General features: G+C 40.7%; 5 protein-coding genes and 1 long non-coding RNA gene across 8 annotated transcripts; 4 read left to right on the forward strand and 2 right to left on the reverse strand.

The window, feature by feature from the left end:
* Positions 1-4: 4 nt before the first annotated feature.
* On the forward strand, positions 5-8,300 carry LOC108057864 (uncharacterized). Of its 2 annotated transcripts, XR_011420632.1 has the most exons (6): positions 5-459; positions 5,104-5,556; positions 5,884-6,145; positions 6,521-6,810; positions 6,878-7,072; positions 7,111-8,300. XR_011420632.1 is itself a non-coding variant. In XM_070219499.1 (5 exons), exons 1-5 carry the CDS (start codon positions 282-284, stop codon positions 7,000-7,002), a joined length of 1,308 nt encoding a protein of 435 aa, XP_070075600.1. In that variant the 5' UTR covers positions 5-281; the 3' UTR covers positions 7,003-8,300. The 2 variants fall into 2 exon arrangements, 1 of the variants encoding a protein (XP_070075600.1); XM_070219499.1 differs by having other exon boundaries at positions 6,878-8,300.
* A 930-nt stretch (positions 8,301-9,230) lies between these two features.
* Positions 9,231-10,031, reverse strand: LOC138914824 (uncharacterized). Its single transcript, XR_011420639.1, has 3 exons — positions 9,800-10,031; positions 9,439-9,574; positions 9,231-9,364 (listed from the first exon to the last, which is right to left on the reverse strand). It is a non-coding gene; the product is annotated as an uncharacterized lncRNA (long non-coding RNA).
* Positions 10,032-10,956: 925 nt separating this feature from the next.
* Positions 10,957-16,163, forward strand: MFS3 (major facilitator superfamily transporter 3). Its single transcript, XM_017142325.3, has 4 exons — positions 10,957-11,165; positions 13,612-14,649; positions 15,260-15,546; positions 15,606-16,163. The coding sequence occupies exons 1-4, from the start codon at positions 11,126-11,128 to the stop codon at positions 15,789-15,791; spliced, it is 1,551 nt and encodes a 516-aa protein (XP_016997814.2). The 5' UTR covers positions 10,957-11,125; the 3' UTR covers positions 15,792-16,163.
* Positions 16,164-16,825: 662 nt separating this feature from the next.
* Positions 16,826-18,522, forward strand: l(2)10685 (5-methylcytosine rRNA methyltransferase l(2)10685). Its single transcript, XM_017142322.3, has one exon. The coding sequence runs from the start codon at positions 16,826-16,828 to the stop codon at positions 18,335-18,337; it is 1,512 nt and encodes a 503-aa protein (XP_016997811.2). The 3' UTR covers positions 18,338-18,522.
* Tfb4 (transcription factor B4) lies at positions 18,204-19,755 on the reverse strand. 2 transcript variants are annotated; one of them, XM_070216683.1, is made up of 6 exons: positions 19,658-19,755; positions 19,418-19,598; positions 19,168-19,363; positions 18,686-19,104; positions 18,512-18,626; positions 18,204-18,341 (listed from the first exon to the last, which is right to left on the reverse strand). In XM_070216683.1, the coding sequence occupies exons 1-5, from the start codon at positions 19,686-19,688 to the stop codon at positions 18,554-18,556; spliced, it is 900 nt and encodes a 299-aa protein (XP_070072784.1). In that variant the 5' UTR covers positions 19,689-19,755; the 3' UTR covers positions 18,204-18,341; positions 18,512-18,553. The 2 variants fall into 2 exon arrangements, with proteins under 2 accessions (XP_070072784.1, XP_016997812.1); XM_017142323.3 differs by lacking the exon at positions 18,204-18,341 and having other exon boundaries at positions 18,449-18,626.
* Positions 19,756-20,535: 780 nt separating this feature from the next.
* Vps29 (vacuolar protein sorting 29) lies at positions 20,536-21,378 on the forward strand. Its single transcript, XM_017142281.3, has one exon. It carries the CDS (start codon positions 20,638-20,640, stop codon positions 21,184-21,186), a length of 549 nt encoding a protein of 182 aa, XP_016997770.1. The 5' UTR covers positions 20,536-20,637; the 3' UTR covers positions 21,187-21,378.
* Positions 21,379-21,532: the final 154 nt, after the last annotated feature.

A 21,532-nucleotide genomic window follows, 5' to 3' on the forward strand; every position in this document is an offset into this window, starting at 1 on the left:
TGAATGAGTGGAATGGGTGGTGCTACTGGGTCTGCAAAAGAACGGCCAACGGCACGGAATCGGGGCCAGTACGTTAAAAACTGTTGCACTGCGTCGCTGGGACGTCAGTTCATTCAGAACAGTCGAAGTGCGCAGACCACCACTGGAGAAGGACGACACGGAACAGGAGTCGAAGTCGACCTCCCACCCACCAGCCAGATCCGAAACCGTATCCGTAACCGAATCCGAATCCTATTTGGGACACCGTTCAGAGTAGTGAAGTGCAGCCAAAATAAGGAGCCATGAGCAGCATGTCATTGCCCAGCAGCAGTTTGCTGGTCATCCTGGCGCTGATCCTGTGCCTCAGTCCGCCGATCCGGGCGGTGCCCGCCTCCGTTCTCGCCCAGGACACGGAGCTTTCCACCAGCGCCAATCATAAGCTCCAGCAGCAGCTGGAACAGCAGCAACAGCCGGCAGCAGGTGAGTGCCAAAGTTCAGTTCCTCAGTTGGGAGCAGCTACCGCCCACTCGCCACCCGCGTTTAATGCTAAAGGTTATTGGGAAATTTCGAGTTTTTTGAAAAACTCTCGCCCCTAGGCGAAATCTGCTCAGCTCGTCCTCGTCGTCTGCGTGGGTGGGCTGCTGATTTTTCGGAGGGTCTCGTTCTCGGGCATCCGCTCGAGTGGCTCCATCTTGGGGCTCATCTCATTTAGCATTTTCCATTTCCCATTTACCGTTTGCCGTTTGCGCCAGGAAATTGCGTAGGTGTTTTGCGCCAGGACGACAGCTGTCGCCTTCTCCTGCGATGTCGCTGTCGCTGTCTTGTCCTGCCCGCCCCCGCCCCCTTGAGTCCACATCCTTTTTGCACGATTTCACAAATTTCCATCCTGCGGTTGTTGTTCTTACACTGGCTTAGTGAATCATTACTGTCTCTACACTGCGAAAATAGCACCTTTTCAAATCAGGGGAAAATTAAATAAACTAAACCGAAATTATTGCATGTATTATGGGCTTAACATTTTTAAATACTTTGAAGAATAGAACATTACACAAATATAATTAGTTTTATATACTTTAAAGTTTACTAACTACAATTGAAAATCAAAAAAGTAGCAATATTTTTTTTTAAAAATGTGTCAATTCCATTCTTCTGCAAATAATTTTAAAATATACTTTTGGCAGTTTTCTCCTCCGCATGTTAAATTTAAAGTAGGGTCTAATCACCAAATATCCATACATTTTCAAGGTTTAAAGCGGTCTTTAAATTTAACACGCGCACTAAAAGAGTATTGAAGTAAAATGTATATATTTAAAACATAATAAAGTTACAGTTATTTACTATAACTAAACAAAATAAATATTAATTTATTAAAACTAATTTATTTAATAAATATTTAATAATTTAATGTTTAAATAATGCCGTTCAAGTGCAAGGTAAAATCTACTTTTCCAAGCTTTTTAAAATACAAAAACTACCTATTTCTTCCAGTGCTATTACATTGTACATATATGTATGTGGCTAAGAGCCCACCAACACAAGCACATAGGAACCTACAGCGCAGTTAAACATCGCGTAGGCGTTCGCCACACAAAATGGCGGCCAGCCTCCTTTGTGCACACATACGTATGCACCAAATACACGTACTCGGTGTGTGTGTGTGTGTGTGTGTGTTTGCCCTCCTTGCCTGTTAAAGTGTGCGTACGTGCGCGCGATTTCATTTCTATTTTTAGAAAGCGAGTTAGGCGAAAGTTTTCAGCCCCTTCTGCGCTTTCAGCATTTTCTGCTTGCCTGGCGCCTTTCGCCTAGCATCGCCATTCAACATTCACCACATCTTGGGAGAAAGTCCCACCCATCTCTTACCCAACTTCAGCTAGCACCCACCGCCCACTTTCACCGCAGCATTGAGCCTTTAAGTAGGCAGCCAGCTCAAGCTGTTAAGCCTTTTCGATCCCATTTCTCTACGGCCTGCCCCTCCCGATTTTCGAATGCTCACCCATTCATACATACTCCCTTGTATGCAACACGTTCGTTAGCGGCCCAAACCGCTGAAAGTAAGGCCAAAAAAGCAGCTGGGCTTTGGTCAAATGTCAATCGCCTAAAGCCAACGGCAGCCACATCAAAATGTCAAACGCAGGTCCTCGAAAAAAATGTATAAATTGAATTGGGGTGGACAATTTGTCTCGTTAGCTGAAAATGTAAGCCAATTAAAATGTACGGTAAAAAATTGCTATTAAATCAAATTAAATTGCTACGTTGACAAAACAATCACACAGATTTCTCAAAAGGTAAAAACACCTATTAAATCTATTGAAGTTTAAAATCATTGAAAGGTGCCTGAAAGTATGCACCAAAATATGTTCTATTCTATGGCTCTTTCTAGAACCTGAAAAACAAGTTTATTAGACAGTTTAAAAAATATTTAATAGATGCTAAAGATATAAAAGAAAATTTTTAATCATTTAAGACCATATATAAATCTCTAGGGATTTTACAAAATGGTTCGAAATTCTGGAGGCTAAGAACGATTTCGGCTGACATTTTAATTAACCACTCGATTTCCCAGAACATAATTCATAGTATACTTTCCAGTGCTTGTCTCTGGAGAAAGCACTAATAGATTTCGCCCCCACAACACTTTGCCCCCTAAATAGATTTATTAAATCCCCTGATGGGTGGCTATAGTGGGTGCCAAGCCAACAGCCCCCCATCGTGTTTATTAAATTACATATGGCAGCTTAATGACAAAGGCAAACAGGCTCAGCCTTCAAGTGTCCAGCTGTTGGGACTCCTGACACTCTTTAAAATGCAAAGTGAAAACAGGGTCCACCCTAGCGTTGAAAATTACGCACCAGCAGCGTCGGCAGTCAAGTGTGCACATTAAATATTTATAAAAGCAATGGCTGCTGGCCGTTCCTGTCACTCGTCGCCACCATCATCATCATTATCGAATGGTTATGAAATATTCAGGGAAAGGATCCTGGATTTTATTCCTCGACAATTCCGAAAACCGCAGGCTCCCAAATGCGTTTAACAAATTTTTCCATATGCCGTGGTTATTAAGTTATTTCTGTGTTTCAGGGGGAGAGAGAAAAAGAAAAGCGCCCAAGGACTTAGCCATGGCGTTAATTGTGTTCATGTTCATGTCGAGTTGTCTGTGGTGGCCCGACTTTTCGAACAGCTGCTGGCTAAGGAGCCACCCACTGAGGGGGAGAACCACCCACAACCCCTAATCTCTGCGCATGTGTGCGTGTGTGTGTGCGGGGAGCAAACAACTTGTTGATACTTTTACAGTTCAGTGAACACTCTTGTGGGGGAAAAAAAGACGAGGACGACGTCAGCAAACGTCAGAGCTTTTCTTTTTTATTATTTATTTATTTATACAAGTACCATAGTACCCACCCCAAGTGATGGACATCCGAGAGCAGGACATTTGCCACATATAAACATATTTAACGGCAATGGCGTGGATGGGAATAAAAGCGAAACACGAGCATTGTTGGCATTAAATAACCGGGGATTCTTGGAATCATTTAGCCAGAGCCGCTTTCTGGAATTCTCGGCTGACCCAAGGACCCGGGGGCATTGCGAACTGGGTTACATGTAATCCATAAATTGTGTTGTCGCCTTAAAGTATGTACATTTTTACAGCTAAGCTAGAATTTCAAAGAAAGGTGGGTGTTGCTTTGGTCATCACATGGAAACTAAACCTGTTATTAAGAACTTAGAAAAGGTATCTTAAAGTATGGCTTTCTTTAAAGTATACACCCAAAAAAAATTGATATGAAACGTAGATCGATTTTACATTATTTAAGATCAATTTTAATTTGATATGAGGCCAGGTAAATTTGACCTGGTCGAAAAGGGTATTTCATGTAAAACCCTATAAATAGTATTCAACCTGATGTATTTCACAAGCTTATTATAAATGACATGCATAATGCAAATATAATATATCCAAATGGTAAATATGATAAATACTTCCAAAGGTTCTTTCACCATTTGATCCAAACCGCATGTCATTTTATGGCATACCATTTCCTGATAAATATATCTATTTATTTACTACCACCTGGCCCTTTCAATTGGCACAAGCTAATCACACATTAATCATTGGGGTCGTATAAATCATAGCTATTTGGGTATCACTCCCACTCCATTCCATTTATGATATCTCTCTTCTCAATAATCGACTATCAAAGCTCCATAGAGATAAGCTTATAGATAGTCCCCTGACACAGAGAAAAAGAAAGCAAAAATAGTCATCAAAATCATATTTTTGCATATCAATATTGGTCCGTTTTGTGTTCATATCAAAAGGATGTTTTGTAACATATGATTTTGTACCGTATTGATATGAAATCTTACCTTTTTGTTATGGAAAAATTGATATGAAACAATATCAATTCCATATTGTTCACTTTTTTTCTGTTGTGTAGAAAAAAACCCCCTTTAGCAATTCGCGGAACCTTGCCAAATGCCAAATCCATATTCGCTGCTAGGGAGTTTAACGAGTTTTTCTCATCACGACCCAGGTGGCTGGTCCACCTGAACTCGGGATTGGCTTCGGAGATGGAGATTGAATAACCGCTCATGTGGAGGGCTCATGTCAAGTGCTAAGTGAAACTTAATTGGCGGCAGCCAGCGCTCGATTATCATTATCAACCGATCCGAGATATTAAAAACCAGGCCAATTAGCGGGACCAACTGTTGCGCGAAGAGCTGGAACCTGGAACCCCTTTTCAATTCGATGCCATCGGAGCAATGTGATTAGGATTAATGGGGTCGGTTCTTGGTCCTTGGTCCTTCGTCCTGGGGATTACATTGGTTGCCCGAACATAAACATAAAAATAAATATAAGCCCGGCTGTCAGGGCGCTAAAAGCAATTAGCGCAGACCGAGAAATATGCTCGAGTGTATAAAACAATTATGGTACTCGTTTGGCGGACGACGGCTAATTGGTTTTGCGGTCACTGCGGCTGCGGGGGTTGCGAATTTATTGAATCAGCCCCGGGGAAATGGGAAATGGAAAATTGGAGTGCCCCAAAGCACTGGGCCAGAAGCAGCGGGGCAATGGATGGAAAATTTCAATTCCAATTTGTGTTCGTTCTTTCTATTCTCCATTAGCGAAACGCTCCGAGGAGGCGACTGCGAATGCCGTGCCAACGGCGGACAAGAAGTCGAGTCCGGAAATTGTGCCCGCTTCCTTTAGCAATACTCCCTCGGCCCGGAACAATCCCATTCCGATCTCCGTCGCCAGTCAGCCGCAACAGGTGCCATCCGGCCTGTATGCCCTGCCCTCGAACGACGAGATCCTGGCCGCCGTGGCAGCCGCCGCCCAGAATAGCCAACAGCAGCTGCAGGAGGAGCCAACTGCCCTGGAGGAGGCGGTGGCCAGCTCCACGATGCGCAAGCGGGGCATCAACTACGAGTACAACCCGTACTCCGCGCTGGCCTCCAGCGACTACGGCAGCGATGTGCCCAGTGGCGTCTGGTCGGATGACTACGAGGCCGCCGTCCCGGTGAGCTATGGCGAACGGGATCTGCAGGAAATCGAAGACTACGTTCCGGAGCGAAGAGGTGGGTTGGAAAAAATTATAGGATAATTTTAACCGAACTTTATATATAATCTTAAGACCTAAAAGAAAGCATTAAAGTAAATTTTAAGTTCGAATTTAATCTATTTCCTTTCCAATAAATACATTTAGATTTTAAAGGAAAAGTAAATTAAAGAAAATAATTAAAATAGGTCAAAAAATAAATTCAAATTATATTGCCACTTTGGTATATATTTTTTAAAGTTATTTATGGTCGTTGTATATTAATAATGGCATCAGATTTATTTTAATTAATCTAATAAATTACACAAAAAATTAAAACATTTTTCTTATCATTTCAAATGTTTAGTGAGTGGATCGAGTGCGCGAAACAAGGCCTACGATAATCTGCAAAATCTCCTGAATGCCGAGGCCTATCTGGAGAGCATTCCCCTCTCGGTTCCGCTGACCTATGCCAACCGGAACTACAACTTGGATGACCGGAACAAGCGCGGTATCTACTACAACTTGGGAGGCAACGGTGGTAATAGTGCGAGTGGCCTTCCCAGCGGAAGCGGATATAATAGCGAAAATATCAACCTCAACAAATACCGACGATTCAATGATATGCGGTAAGTTAAATATTATGAAAGGATTTTTAAAATGAAAATTACTTTAACAATACCATAACTGAGTGAATACTTATAATAACCAGGGGCAACACTACGTATGAGCAATATTTTTGAAAGTTTTCTTGCCAACAGAAGTATATAAAATATTCCAAAATTTTTCAAGCTTTTAATTGAGGATTAATCTTTTGTTTATTAATGAAATGAATTTGTCAATGAAAAAACTGCATAAAATTTTATAAATTGTCATGTAAAATTTTAAAATTAAAATAATTACTTTAAAAAATGTTTTAAATTCACTAACAATTTTATACAATTTGCTGGCTTAAGAAATACATTTTTTTAAAATATAAATCATATATTTTGCTTCATTTTCAGCCTGAAACGCGACACCCAGTTGAACCCCGCCGATATGTTGGCCCTGGTTGCCTTGGTGGAGGCCGGAGAAAGGGCGCGCAAGGAGAGCGATGTGGAGAGCGCCGTGCCGGTGCCCATGATTGCCTCCGATTCCGATTTGGACTATGTGCCGGCGGCCAGTTGGATGGATGTACCTGTACAGGCGCAACCCGCTCTGGTGGACTACTACGACAACCAGAACCAGAACAACCAGGTGATGCCCAAATACGAGTACGTGCCGCGTCAGCACAAGTACAATGGAGTCAATAGCCGTAAGTCTAGATTTATATCTATTTCTGTAAGAAAAAATATATTTAAAATTTTAAATGATATCCCCAGGTTTCGGTTCCTCAAAACAGCGATATATGGTAGCCAAGAAGAAGCGCTCCGTTAGTCAAAGCCAATTCATGAACGAACCGGTGGCCGAACGCGGATCCAGCTATAATGGCGAGAAGTACTTCTAAAGATCCCAAACAGCATCGATAGTCTATATAGTATTTAATGATAGCCACAGGCCCCACGAAGAGTATTTCTCGTTTTTTTGAACATTGAACATAACATAATCCAAAGAACACAAAGAAACCCAAAAAAAAAAACTAAAATTTCTAATTCAATTATAGTAATGAGATAGTGTCAAGGTCAACTCGTGTGCAATTTCTGTGTAGAATTTCAATTTTAAACCAACTAACAAGAATTAAATTATTGTTATATGCATATGAACATTAATATATATATTGTGCTATGTCAAGAACATAATCAAATCGATGTTTTTAGGACGCCGAACAGGGTTCGGCGATTTTGTCCCACGAAATCTAACCCTAGCCTAACCGAAATGGAACTAAACCGAATCTATGCCAACTAATCCCTGTATGAAATCGATGTCTATGGCAACTAAATGTACAATTACTGAAATCCAGAGAAACCGCAACTATCTGTATCTACTTGTGTAATACTTATCGAACTAGAGGCTTCCCGACTAGTACAAAAACAATGAGTGGAGAACGTTCAAATATATATATATAATATATACAAATATCGATGGCAACAATCGCCAAAATCGGCTAGTTATCAACTTTAATCGAGCTCAGAAGCGACAATGGTCCTCTTAACTGCTTTAATTTATAACTAAATATTTTTGACACCACCACATTGAGAACTATACTATTTTATAGACACGCGCCGACTTGAGGACAAAACGATCTGACAATTGATGAGAATTTTAATCGTATATACCTACTGAATATCCGCAGCAAAATATATTATATATATATATAACTATATGTATACAATATGCAAACTATTTGTCAAAATTAAAAGTGGCTCAGGAGCATAAATATTTTAAATATCTTATGCCGTCGATGGAGAGGCGTATCTTTAATTTGAATGAAATTGTCTGACTGTTTTTGGTAATAATCAAATATACATACATATGTACTATGGAATATGATAAAAAATAAATTATAAATTACTTATACAGAGATAAACACGATGAGGAGGAGTATTTAAAATGCATTAATAGCGTATATGTGTGTGTGTATACAATACAATACAGAAAACTATATATATATATGAACACTCAAGTAACTATAATATAATATATATTTTCCCTTACACTTTTTGGGTCTCCGAATATTTGGCCTTTAATTTACGCCTTAAGTTCCGAGCGCGAGCTTAATTTGAAAATATATTTATTTACAAGCAACTGATTTACGATTAAATAAAATACGTCTTTGGTTTGAAAACCAATGAAATATTGGATAAATGGGGGTTTTTTCGAAAGGGGGGGGAGGTGTTAGTCCATTGACCTGGAAATCAATTCGCTGTTGTCAATGGCAGATATTTAAATAAAAATGGGAAATTAAAAGCATTTCTCCCTGGAATCAAATCATAGAAATGTGTCAATTTGGGGCTTACAACAATCATCATCAGTTACAATTAGAGGAATTGGAATTTGTTTTTTTAGCTGCGCAGTAACAGCGTCTCAATGAAAAAGTCATAAAAATCATTTTCTTTTTTCTACGTTTTGTTGTCAACCGAAACCAAGACAAAAAATTTGAAAGGAAAAGTTAAATAATTGAAAATTGGGAGACAATTCAATGAGAGCCAATTAACAACTAGACGCGTCGCGTGGACTTTTAAGCAAAGTGTGTGCCAAAATTAAATAAAAACCAATTGGCCTCCGCACACGCGTTGACTTCAATCGGAATTCAGATGGGTTTCATCATCGGTACTCTCCAGTACTTTGTACTTCTTTAATGTTCCATGCAAGTCCCATTGACACAAATGCATGTCCAGCGGAGAACCCAGAGAACCAAGCAGCCATGAAGTCTCTATTGTGGAAAACACTGGAAATTGAAAACAAAGTTCTGGCCCGGACGCTTGATGAGGTCCAACTTTATGCAAACAGACCCCAACAGGGCCTTGTCATTCATAAACAATACAATATATACCATAAACAGTAAGAATAAACAAAACACTGAATTACGAAGCTGAGGTCCAGATATTTCAGAGGGGATCAATGGAACGTCATTTTTGTTATGACTTGTGGTTACCCTTTAAACTAACTTTAGCTTTTGTTTATAAAAATATCAATTTATTAATTTGAATTTATTATTCTACAATTTTAATGAAATTAGACGACATTGTTTTCTCTTATAATAAAATGCTTAAAAATTATCTTTAAATCAAAACGTATGCTTACTGATTTAGTTAGAAAGTTCGATTATATCTTATCGAATATAGTCGCTCATTTGTCAGATGCAGAAAGTAACACACATTAAACAACCCCGACTGAGAGCCAAATTGTTGCCATATGGCAAAGGAAAACTAAATAAATACAAACAACAGAGAAAATGGCAAAAAGCGGGCATTAATATGTATGGAGTGAAGTACATACTTACATATAACCAGTAAAAGAGCATTGGAGCCTGAAGTTGGAGGAATGGTGGGGGAAGTCACTGGATGCGGGTCTGAATGGAAACTAGAGGGACATTTGCATATCTCATCAGCAAATGAGCAACGACCAGAAAGAAAAACCTGCTAGACAATGAGGCAGGGAAAAGCTTATAAGGCTCTTACAATAGAATAAATAAAGCCAACTTTTACACACTAAACAAGGAACTTAAATTGAGAAATTTAATATTTATTTCCAGCACCCATAAAAATAACTAATAGATCTCATTCTGATAAATGCTCACGAGTCTTTCCCAATAGGAAGCATTTGTTTTAGCGATTCCCCCCACGGGCATCACGATTTCGCACCTCTTATCATGAGATCTCATCCGCTGGAAAACTTGTAAGATTGGCGTTTATTAACTGATCAAATAAGAAATTCATTTAAATTCATAAACACTAGTCTTGAATGTATAAAAAAACGCAAAGTTAACGAAACAATAAAAATAATTTTTGATACATTTGATTGGGCTTTCTTGATAGGCCACTGGGTCTAGATCGCCGAACCAAATTTATACTAATTTCATGCACGCGTTTTGAATGTTTAATAACCACTTTGAATACGTATTGCTTCGATTTATCCATCTGTATAAAAAATTATATTATTGTGGTTTTGTTTTTGAGTTGAGTAAGGCGAACTAATCGACAATTTGCTATACTTATATAATAATTGTTTATATTAAGTAACGGACAGAGGAAAAGTTCATCTACCTTCTGAGTTTTTAAATATATTTTAAATATGATTATTTTGTTTATAAATTCTATAGTTGAAAGTTTAGAAAAAAATTTGAAAAAATTATTCTTTTTCACTTTTTGTTAAATTTCTAACTGTTCCTTTGCATTCTTTATGTTATGAACTAAAAAGCTCGGCACCTGTTTGAATACAAATTAATCAATTCAAAACAACTCTTTTTTTAGCCTCACAAAAATTATCCAATGTATTTAAAATTCCGCCGAGATGTCTAATAAATTAGAAGCTTAAATTGTTATTTCCCTTTCATTCATGAAGTATTTCGAAATTGGCCTAAACACGGGGACAGACCATTGATATGCTGGCCAAGTAGAATGCGTGGGCGCATAGGTAAAAGCCAACTTACCAGAGATCGCCACCCAGCAGGGACACAAACCGAAAGTATCTAAAAGTAACGATGCAATCGAATGAAAGGCAAATGAAATTTTTACAAGGGGAGAGGCGTTTACTGTATGAGGCATACGACTTTGGGGATTGTGGAGGGGGTATATCTTTCTCGGGCAGTATGACAAACAATTTCCGAACCCCACAAAAGCACGAAGCTCGAAGATACGCGCCAAACGACAGGCAAACCACTTGGAACCAGAGAACAAGATCCCAAAACTCGAGACCCACCACCACCAACTTGGTCCCAAAAACCAAAAACACAGATACACACGTACACCAAGGCGAAACGAGAATTTTTTGTTTTTGGGGACGACGCACAAAATCAAAGAGTATTCCAGCTAGCCGCTTCAGTTGGTGAGCAACTTTCGAAGGCAACGCACGTGGATTTCGGTATCGCATTCGGTTTCGTTATTTCGGTTCCGAGGCGTGAGAATATATCTCAATCTGTTTAAATAAAATATTAGCATTTACCGGGTCGCCAGCTAGAAATCCTCAAGATGACGGACGAAGTGCCCGCCAAAGGCAGCGTTTTGGGCAGTAAGTTATGGATTATACGTAAATCGGAACCATCTGTTTCGAGATTGCAGTCGTGGACTGCATCATCTGGTGGCAATGCAATGCAGTGCAACAAGTGGGTGGGAAAAAGACTTTTTTTTGGCAAGGCCAAGGCAATGATAAAGATACATCTTTGACCTCCAAAAACCGGCACAAAGGTCGTTCGTGTGCGTGAGTTCCAGAAATCTTCCTTATTGCGCGTGTATACGTGTGCGTGTGTGTGTGTGGCATATCCTTTATGTTTTTAGGTTGCTGTGGCTTTTTTTAGATTACTGCCCACGCCACGAGGCATATTTGATTTGTTTTTGGCGTTTTTATGCCCAGGGACTGAGGTCCAAGCAAGGTCAAATGGAAGTCATAGATATAAACAATATTGGCATACAAATATATAGCCAATTTGTATACGCAGGCCAAACAAACGCGACATTCTTGAAATTCGTCTACCTATCCCAACAAAAACTGCGAAAGTTTGCCAAGCTTTTGAGTGCGGTAAATAATAGTGTTTACTTTAATCAAAATGCGCGAACTTTTTATGCGGCATTTGTGTAAAAGTTTGAGTTTTATGATAACAAAATGTATCGTATATTTTTAGAGTTCTTGTACACAAGATTGATTAGCTTGTAGGGATTACCGAAAGGAGCTCTAATCAAATATTTTATTAGCTCTTTTTACGACACCCACAGGATGAATAACCTTTGGTTTTATAGCAAACAACTGGGGTTTCACAAATTGTGATGCACAAAAATAAGCCTTTATTTCTAATAGAATGTTTACTATTTACAAGAAAAACATTTCAATAAAAATGTTCATATTTCACCAAATAGTTGTGAAATATTTAATAACCATTTTATTTGAATAGTCTGTTATAAATCCGAATCACATTATATTGTCATTCAAATAAATATATTTATAAATATATTGTCATAAAATATTATTCACAATACTTTTTCAAGAAACCAAAAAAACAGTTGTAAAATAAATTAAACAATTAAAAACGGAGGTCAATAAGTAAAGGCTATTTGACCATGTTTAATGGAGAAATTATCCAGGATCAGCCGGTCTTATCTTAGCACTTTATAGATTACCCTAAGTACTTGAGCTTAACCACCACGCCCCAACTAATCAAATTTATGAATACTTACCAACTGAAAGGTATTGGTGCTTTCCAGCATTTAACACAAGGCAAATAAAGATTAAGTAATAAAGTCTTAAGAAATTACCAGCGAAGGATTGATACTCTTTCAGGAAATATTGAAGAAAATAAAATAATAGGAAATATATATCTATATCTTAATTCTTCCCAAATCATATACAACTTTTTACTGGAACCAAACTAACAATAACTTAGTGGATGATACAATTAACACCTCCTTCTCCATAAACCTGTCAAAAGAAAGGGTATATCTCAAGACATTGAGAGAATAATTCTCCCTGCATGGATGGAACAATTAGCAAATATAAATAATCGTGTTGCCAGCTCGGAAGGCCCACTTCTGACAGCCATGAAAGTGAAATTGAAAACAAAGACCACAAATTTATACCCCTCGTTATCGCAACGTGCTCATAATTGCCAGACATGATTGTCCCCCTCTCCGATTTCAAAAGGGGGTGGATTATAATCGCTGAGGTATCGATGCGCGTGCGATGGTTCTATATACTGACCCTACCCAACTGCCAGTAATCAGTGGTCGGTTCCATGTAGAACTCGTGGGTCACCAGGTGATTGAGTTCTAAACACCCAAGTGGTGTCATGTCCCTAAAAATATCTTAATGGTAATGTTCCTTCGGGTAGCCTACAGTGTCTTCAGATATTTGCCTTTACTCCTTGTGATTCGGGAAAGAGCAGCGAAAGAAAACTAGAACTAATTCCTTAATTTGCTTAAATGGTATTGTTTAGCATTAAATATCAATGCTAATTGAAACTCGTCGAGCAACAATTGAATTGGCCAATACGAATATCGCTGGCATTAATCAAATTGACTTTCCTCACACAACCGAGGGAAATGTTTATTTAATTGCTTACGGAATATATTTTCCGGATATTGAAATAGATTGTTATAAAGTGGTTTATTCTGTAAATAAAATATCTAAATATATGATTCCATTTAAAATATGTAAATATTTTTTAACATTTTAATGCTTTTGGATTTCTATGGAGAATAAAAATATTTAAGATGATCTATGATTAAAAAACTTAAACATTAAAGCAAACTGATTTTCTTTTAGTGGCTAATGAAAATTTAAAAAATTGAGATTTTTTAATTTTGATTCTATAATGTTGAGTCAAAATGTTGTTTTTATTTTTAATAATTTTTGATTAACATTTTTTAAACTAATCTTTAAGCGAAATCAGAACTTGCTGGGTAGCAAAATCCGTTAATATAATCCCTCCTCATTATATTTCTAATTATTTTCTTTCTCCTTCCAGAACTTGTGCCCGCCCGCTATGTGTTGGCTCTCCTGGGATCCATTGGCATGGCCATTGTCTATGGACTAAAAGTTAATCTCAGTGTCGCCATGGTGGCCATGTTGAATCACACGGCTATCAAGGCCCACGGCGATGTTGGAGGACATGGTGGAGGCAGCATAACCCTCTCGAATGTCTCCCAAGTGTCCCTGGTGGAGGAGTGCCACCCGCCGGGTGGAGTGCCGTCTCCTGTCAACGGAACAACGGCTAAGGTCGAGGATGGACCCTTCGACTGGAGCGAACCCCTGCAGGGAACCCTGCTGAGCTGCTACTTCTGGGGCTATTTCGTCTCTCAGATTCCCCTGGCCCACGTGGCCGAGAACTTCTCCGCCAAGTGGGTGATGCTCTTCTCGGTGGCCATCAATGTGGTGTGCACACTGCTGACTCCGGTGTTCACCAATTTGCATTACGGTGGCTTGATCCTGATGCGAGTCCTGGAGGGCGTCGGCGGAGGAGCCTCCTTCCCGGCCATGCACGTGATGATCGCCTCCTGGGCTCCGCCCACCGAGCGCATGGTCATGTCCACCATCATCTATGTGGGCACCTCGGCGGGCACTGCTCTGTCCATCCTCCTGGCCGGCGTTTGCTCCGCCCAATGGGGCTGGGAGTCGGTGTTCTATGTGATGGGTGCCCTCAGCTGCATCTGGATGTTGCTGTGGGTCATCTTGGTCCAGGACAACCCGAACAAGCAGCGCTTCATTAGCCCCGAGGAGCGGCAAATGATCACCAGTTCGCTGGGCACGGAGACGAAAACGGAGCACCATCCCTCTGTTCCATGGGTCAAGGTCTTCAAGTCCATTCCCTTCTGGGCCATCCTGATTGCCCACACGTGTAGCAACTTCGGCTGGTACATGTTCCTCATCGAGATTCCGTTCTACATGAAGCAAGTCCTCAAGTTTAACGTGGCCAGCAATGCGGCTCTCAGTGCTCTGCCCTACTTCCCCATGATCATCTTCAGCATTTGCCTCGGAAAGCTCTTGGACAGTCTGCAGGCTAAGGGTGAGTCTTTTTATATCTTTTAAAAAGATCGCACAGATTTTGCTTCTGGAAATGGAGCAATAGAATAAAATAGAATTTAAATATATAGACTCATATTTGAATTTATAATAATCTTATCTTAACTATTTTCATTATTTCTATAACCAATCATTTCAAATTATCAAAAATAATAATGTTCAAGCGAATTTAATTACTAATTAAAGATTTAAAATGATTATTTTGGGGGGTTTTACAAAAAACTTAAAGCTTCTTCAAAAATAGCATTTAAATATATACCCTCATATTTGAATTTATAATAATCTTATCTTATCTATTTTTATTATTTTCCGAGCCAATCATTTGAAATTATCAAAAATAATAATCTTCAAACGAATTTGATTACCTAATTTATAAAGATTTAAAATGATAATTTTGGGGGTTTTTCGAAAAATCTTAAGGGTTCCATTTTAAAATGATTTAAAATATATAGTTATTTTTAGTAGCATAAGGAAAGTTTTATGTTTTAAGATTTTATACAAAATAGTTTTAAAATTACAAATAAAAATTCTCGCATCTTTTTTATTTTTCTGTAAAGTAACTAAAATTTAATATAATTTCTTTTAAAAAACAGGTAAAATCAGCACCACCGTTGCCCGCAAGACGGCCACCTCCATTTGCACCCTGATCCCTGGAGTTTGTCTACTGGTTCTGTGCTACATTGGATGCCGTCACTACGAAGCGGTGGCCGTCATGTCCGTTGGCATCGTGGCCATGGGTTCCATGTTCTCCGGCTTCCTGTCCAATCACATCGATATTGCCCCGAATTTTGCCGGTACTTTGGTGGCTCTGACCAACACGGCGGCTACTTTGCCTGGTATTATAGTGCCCCTCTTCGTGGGATTCGTTACCAAGGGAAATGTAAGTTAACTTGCGTCACTTATGTTCCCCCCTTTTAATTAGTTTCTTGAATTTTCCAGCAAAACATTGGAGCCTGGCGCATCATCTTCGGAGTGACCATTGTCCTGTTCGCTATTGAGTTCCTCGTATTTGTCTTTTTGGGTTCTGGTAGCGAGCAGCCGTGGAATAAGTCGGGAAGCCCCAAGGATCCCGAGGCCAAGGATGAAAAGACTCCGTTGAAGGAGCTCGCCCCCACCAAGCCCTAAATCGCTAATCTCGCTTGATTTCCCTGCCTAAATTACTCGAAGAAATGCTGCTTATTCAGATAACTTTTGGACGAAGCATGCACCACATGAAATGGTCGACACTGGACTGTAAATACCAAAATTACAATTATGCATTGTATGCCCTGAATAATGAACTCATGAAAAAGGAATTTCGAAATGGTCCCCATTAAGATCATATGGAAAACCCTCTTTAAGAGTTCTCCCTTTTGAGTGTGCAATGTAATTTTTAAATCGCTGTAACCCTATAGTTAGTAGCCGTACACCATTACGGATAAACACTTCAGCCCGCCTAATGTACTTAACACTCTTGATTTCAAAAGTTGTCTACAAATAAAGCGACGTCTTAGTGGATGCTTTGAGTTTTTCTATAGATTGGGAGGGGCAGGGAAAATTGGTTTCACCTTCAGTATTGATGGAAATGCCGGGTGAATGCCCGCACTTTCAATGTTTGTTTTTATTTTTAACGCAAACAATATGAGCTTCCATTTACAATTCTACAGAACTCGAAATATTTATGGATGTGAATGATATGAACAAATCCACTGTTTATATATTCTATATGGCATTTTTTGAATTGTGGATGTCACTAAAATGTTACAACTTAAATTGAAAATCCCCACCTATGAAAAAAGCTTTATATCACTTAATTAAGTAAGTATTTAAGTATTTAACTAAGTGGTCAGTTATCAGATCATCTTTTAATTTGGTTTGGTAGAGATTCCTTTGAGAAAGTTACAATAGAACTACATTAAAAATTCATAAAGGACTTTACAAACTTTAAAAGCTTCATAAAACCTATTTTAATTTACTAAATATTGAAGATAAATTGGGAAAATAATTTAAGTTCTTATCAACAAATTGGTTATTATTTTTTGTCATTAATCTTCCCTTATCACTATTTAAATTTCGATTTTTGTGAGCGCCAAAAGCCCAGCGCTCCATCTATCGATAAGCCTGAAGAACCATATGATTTCATGTGATCAGCTTGCCGGTTTCAACGGAGTTTTCTTAAAATGTTGAAAGTCCGCAGCGTATTTCTGCTGCCGAGGAGGTGGAAGAGCGGCGCCAAGAAGCGCTGGAATGTCCTGCAGAACAAGAAGAACAACTGCGACCGGGCGTTGGATAACTTCGATGATTTCTACGGGAGTGTCTACGGCAGCCGGTGGAAGAACATGCGGGCGGCTCTCCTCACGCGGCACAAGTACGTTGCCATGGTCAACAACTTCGGGGACACGGAGCAGATCTGCAGCATGCTGGAGACCGATGGAGCCATCAACATGAAGTCCCTGATCAACCTGGCACAGGATCGCCTGAAGGACAGCGAGGAAACGATGCCGGAACAGGGGAAATCCCGTCATGAAATCGAGCGTAAACTGGATGCACTGCTGCGGAAGCAGCAAGAACGTGAAGTGGCCTCCATTTATCCGAGTTCCGGGGAGGATGGTTCATCCAGTCCACTGCCACTGGAACTGAAGTTTGACAACGTAGTAGAAAAACAGCCGGAGGAAGTCAGCAATCCCTTCAAACAGAGCTTGACAAAGGCGCTGGAGGAGGATGTTAAGCTGGACGAGCATCGCCTGGTGGATCCGCAGTTTGGCACAGGCGGACTCTACGAATACATGCCCGCCCACAGCATCAAGGGCATGGAGGATTGGGTGGCCGAGTCGGAGCACTACAAGTACTACCAGACGAGCGCCGATTTTCCACTCTCCATTGAACCGGAGTCATCGTTCCACTACCCCGAGCACCTCTCACTGTACACCTACGAAATGGGCAACTGCTCCGACTTCAGGGGGCCCAAGAAGTGCCTGACTGGAGTGCTTTCCCACTTCCTGATGGACGGAGCCTCCGCGTTGCCACCTCTCTTCCTGCAAGTGAAGCCTGGCGAGCGGGTGCTCGATGCCTGTGCCTCTCCAGGCGGCAAATCCCTGCTCCTGCTTCAAACCCTCCACCTGGACCAGCTCGTCTGCAATGACATTCAGGAATCCCGGCTGAATAAGCTGCGCAAAGTGATGCAGGAGTATTTGTTTGACTACAAGGAACGCTGGGCGGGCAAGCGGCTCATCTTCAACCAGAGCGATGCCCGCAATCTCGACCAGTACGAGCAGTTCGACAAGATCCTGGTGGACGTGCCGTGCACCACGGATCGCCACGTGCTCAACGAACAGGACAACAACATATTCAAGCCAACGCGCATTAAGGAGCGCCTGCGAATCCCTGAACTCCAGGCGGGCATCCTGGCCAACTGTCTGCGCCTGTTGCGACCGGGCGGAAGTTTGGTTTACTCCACCTGCTCGCTGTCGCCCATCCAAAACGATGGTGTAGTCCACATGGCACTGCAAAAGGTGTTCACGGAGTTCGGCATCACAGCCACCATCAAGGATCTGAGCCGGCACACGGCCCTCTTCAGCGATATTTTCAAGTTTGAGCACCCAAAGGGACTCAAGTATGGACAGATGGTGGTGCCCTACCTGCCGGCCAACTTTGGACCCATGTATTTCAGTAAAATAACCAGAAATGTGTGATTAACTAAGGGAAAAGGCTCAATAAAGAACGGTGAAGCTTTACAAACAGGTTATTTGTAATCTGGGGATTTATAAAATGATGAAATGAAGATATAAATTAAATAACTCATCTGAGAATGATGCCACATATTTTATAAATACCCAAATGAATATCGCTTTAGAATTAAAAAGTACCTTTATATTTATCATACTGTTTCCTTTGGCAAACAGCTGGAACTACATTTGCTTGTCGGTTTTCTTTTTCTTCTTAGCTTTAATGGGCAAAGGTCCTGGGTTCTTGAAAATTGTGCTGCAAAGAAGTAGCTATGATAAGTACAGGTTCTTATTGATTAAACTATCCAAACTTACTGGCAAGTGGTGCATATGGGACTGTATTTGCAGAAGACCGACAGGCAAACCGAGCAGACGTAGCCAATGTCGATGAGCTCACGATGGCAGAAGCAGGAGGCTCGATAGTCAACCTTGGGCGGCGGTGGCAGGACCAACTTGTGACGGATCTGCGGGGCGGGCAGGAAGACCCACAAGAGGTACTGCAGCAGGCCGTCCAGCTGGGTGACCTTAAGGAACTGGCCGGCGGTAATATCACAGCCTTGCTGGAGCAAACTGAGTGTCTTGTCCAGGGCGCAGGTATCGATCACAATGCCCAGTTTTTGGGCGGTAAAGAACACGTTCATGAAGGTCATGTACTGGGAGGCGCATTCATTGCTGCCTGTGAGGACCAGGATGCGGGAGTGCATCTTCACGCCAGGCGCCACACTCCTTTGGAGCTGTAAGAGTAGATTTCTGGGTAAATATTACATTTAAAAGGTCATCCTCTGGGGTTTCCTTACCCTGGATATGTAGCACAGCGCCATGGACATGCTGCCAGCCAGGAGACTCTCGCAAGGAGCACTGAGCCGTGGAGCATTCATCAGGATGCTGCCCAGCTGCTGTTTCACCGTCTTCTCCACGAGGCTAAAGGCTTCATATTGCCCATCTACCTGGCGCAATTCCACTTGTCTCCTGGGCAGAGGGTACAGGAAATTTCTGAAAATAAGTGATGTTTAGAGAAAGTCCATATCTTGTAGATTTCCCACTCACGTGGCATGATGGGAGCAGGATAACACAGCCAGTTTGTTCTGGGCCTTTTGCATTAAATGCGCATTCCCGAAGGCAATCACCGCCTCCAGGATTTGGGTGAGGTTCTGCGGGTTCTGGCGAACGATGTGCTGCGAGGGATTCGTGTCCAGCACGATCACCAGGAGGTCGATGCATGACTCGGCTGTAATTCAGAGCCATTAACAATTGTTTTCCCCTTTTTATTTGGCTTTTAAGACGCACCTTCCTTGCTAGCTGCTTGATCCGCTTCCATTTTCGCCGGCAATGTTATCTGTTATCGTTAGAAATGCGCAGCAATCGATATTTTCAGTAGGGTGACTCAAAAACATTTGATTTCGAACAGTGTTCAGTCTAAAAACCGGACTTTGTGAAATACAAATTTTCTTACAATTTGTTATAAGGGGGATTCCCTAAACTGTTGAATTGCTGAATTGTTGAAAATTCAACAAAAAATTTCAGCAATTAAGGGAACGACCCAAAATGGTTCCTGTTGAATTTTCAAACAGCTGTTATTTGTTGAAAAGTTTCACGGAACTTAAAGCATGTAAAATTTGATTTATTATTGCTAGTAACTGTCTAAAAGTGTTACCAAGGTAAAAAGAACCACAAATATGCTTTCTAAGTTGATTTTAAAATAAATATTGCGTACTGGTGATACTAAAATGTTACAGAGTTGCCACGACTTTTAAAAAAAGGTGACAACTCTGGCTTTTCAGCAATTCAACAAAATTTTCCGCAGCCTCGAGGCTGTTGAATTGCTGAAATTTCTGAAGTTCTGAAAGAACAGCTGATTAACAGCTGACCAAAATTCAACAATTCAGCAATTCAACAGTTTAGGGAATCCCCCTTATATTTCGTAAATTGATTATCCGGAATAAATGATATTATAAGAAATCTATTTTATTTTATTAAAGAAGAAATACTTATGAAAAATATATGTTGTCCATTAATTATTTTAAGGAGTTGATTTAATCATTTAAAAACATTACAGAAATTTTAGAAATTATTTATACTTTTAAATAAAATTCAAGCTCAAATTAAAAAACAATTAATTTTCAAATCCCTTCCTTTGTTTCAACCGTAAACTCCCATCACCATCGATACCCTCGTTATCGTCATCGCTGCCACCTATCGTCTTATTTGCTGGGCGTTTCACCTATTTTTTTGGGGAAAGGAAACAAGAAGGCTCCACAAAGGACACGATGCTCGTTCTGGTACTCGGCGACCTGCACATTCCGCACCGGTGCAGCAGCCTGCCGGCCAAGTTCAAGAAGCTGCTGGTACCGGGCCGCATCCACCACATCCTGGCCACCGGCAACATCTGCACCAAGGAGTCCTACGACTACCTGAAGTCCCTGGCCAACGATGTGCACATAGTGCGCGGCGACTTCGACGAGAACCTGACGTATCCGGAGCAGAAGGTGGTGACGGTGGGCCAGTTCCGCATAGGCCTGTGCCACGGCCACCAGGTGGTTCCCCGCGGAGATCCCGAGGCTTTGGCCCTCATCCAACGGCAACTGGACGTGGATATCCTGATTACGGGGCACACGTACAAGTTCGAGGCCTACGAGCACGGGAACAAGTTCTACATCAATCCGGGCTCGGCAACGGGTGCCTTCAACCCGCTGGACACCAATGTGGTGCCCTCGTTCGTGCTGATGGACATCCAGAGCACCACGGTGGTCACCTACGTTTACCAGCTGATTGGCGACGAGGTCAAGGTGGAGCGGATCGAGTACAAGAAGATCTAGGGTCCTAGTATTAGCCACCAGCCATTCCCAATCCAATCCAAACCAATCCCTGACCGCCTGAGCTTGGCTTTATTAAAGAAATTGTAAATGTACGTAGCAATAAATCAAGTTCTCATTTTTTTATCTGATAAAAAATGCTGACATTTTATTTAAATAGAAAATAAAGTTATGATCGAATGAAATTTTAAAAAATTTTTAGATGAAGATATTTAATTTTAAAATAATTTCCAGCACCCCATTTAAACCACCAGCTTTTGGAATAATTCCCACATTTATCTGGTAAAAAATGTTTAAATTTTATTTAAATAGAATATAAAAAGGGCTTAGATGAAGATGAAGATCTTTA

This window comes from Drosophila takahashii, chromosome 2L (assembly GCF_030179915.1).
Source record: "Drosophila takahashii strain IR98-3 E-12201 chromosome 2L, DtakHiC1v2, whole genome shotgun sequence".
In the NCBI taxonomy this organism is placed as follows: domain Eukaryota; kingdom Metazoa; phylum Arthropoda; class Insecta; order Diptera; family Drosophilidae; genus Drosophila; species Drosophila takahashii.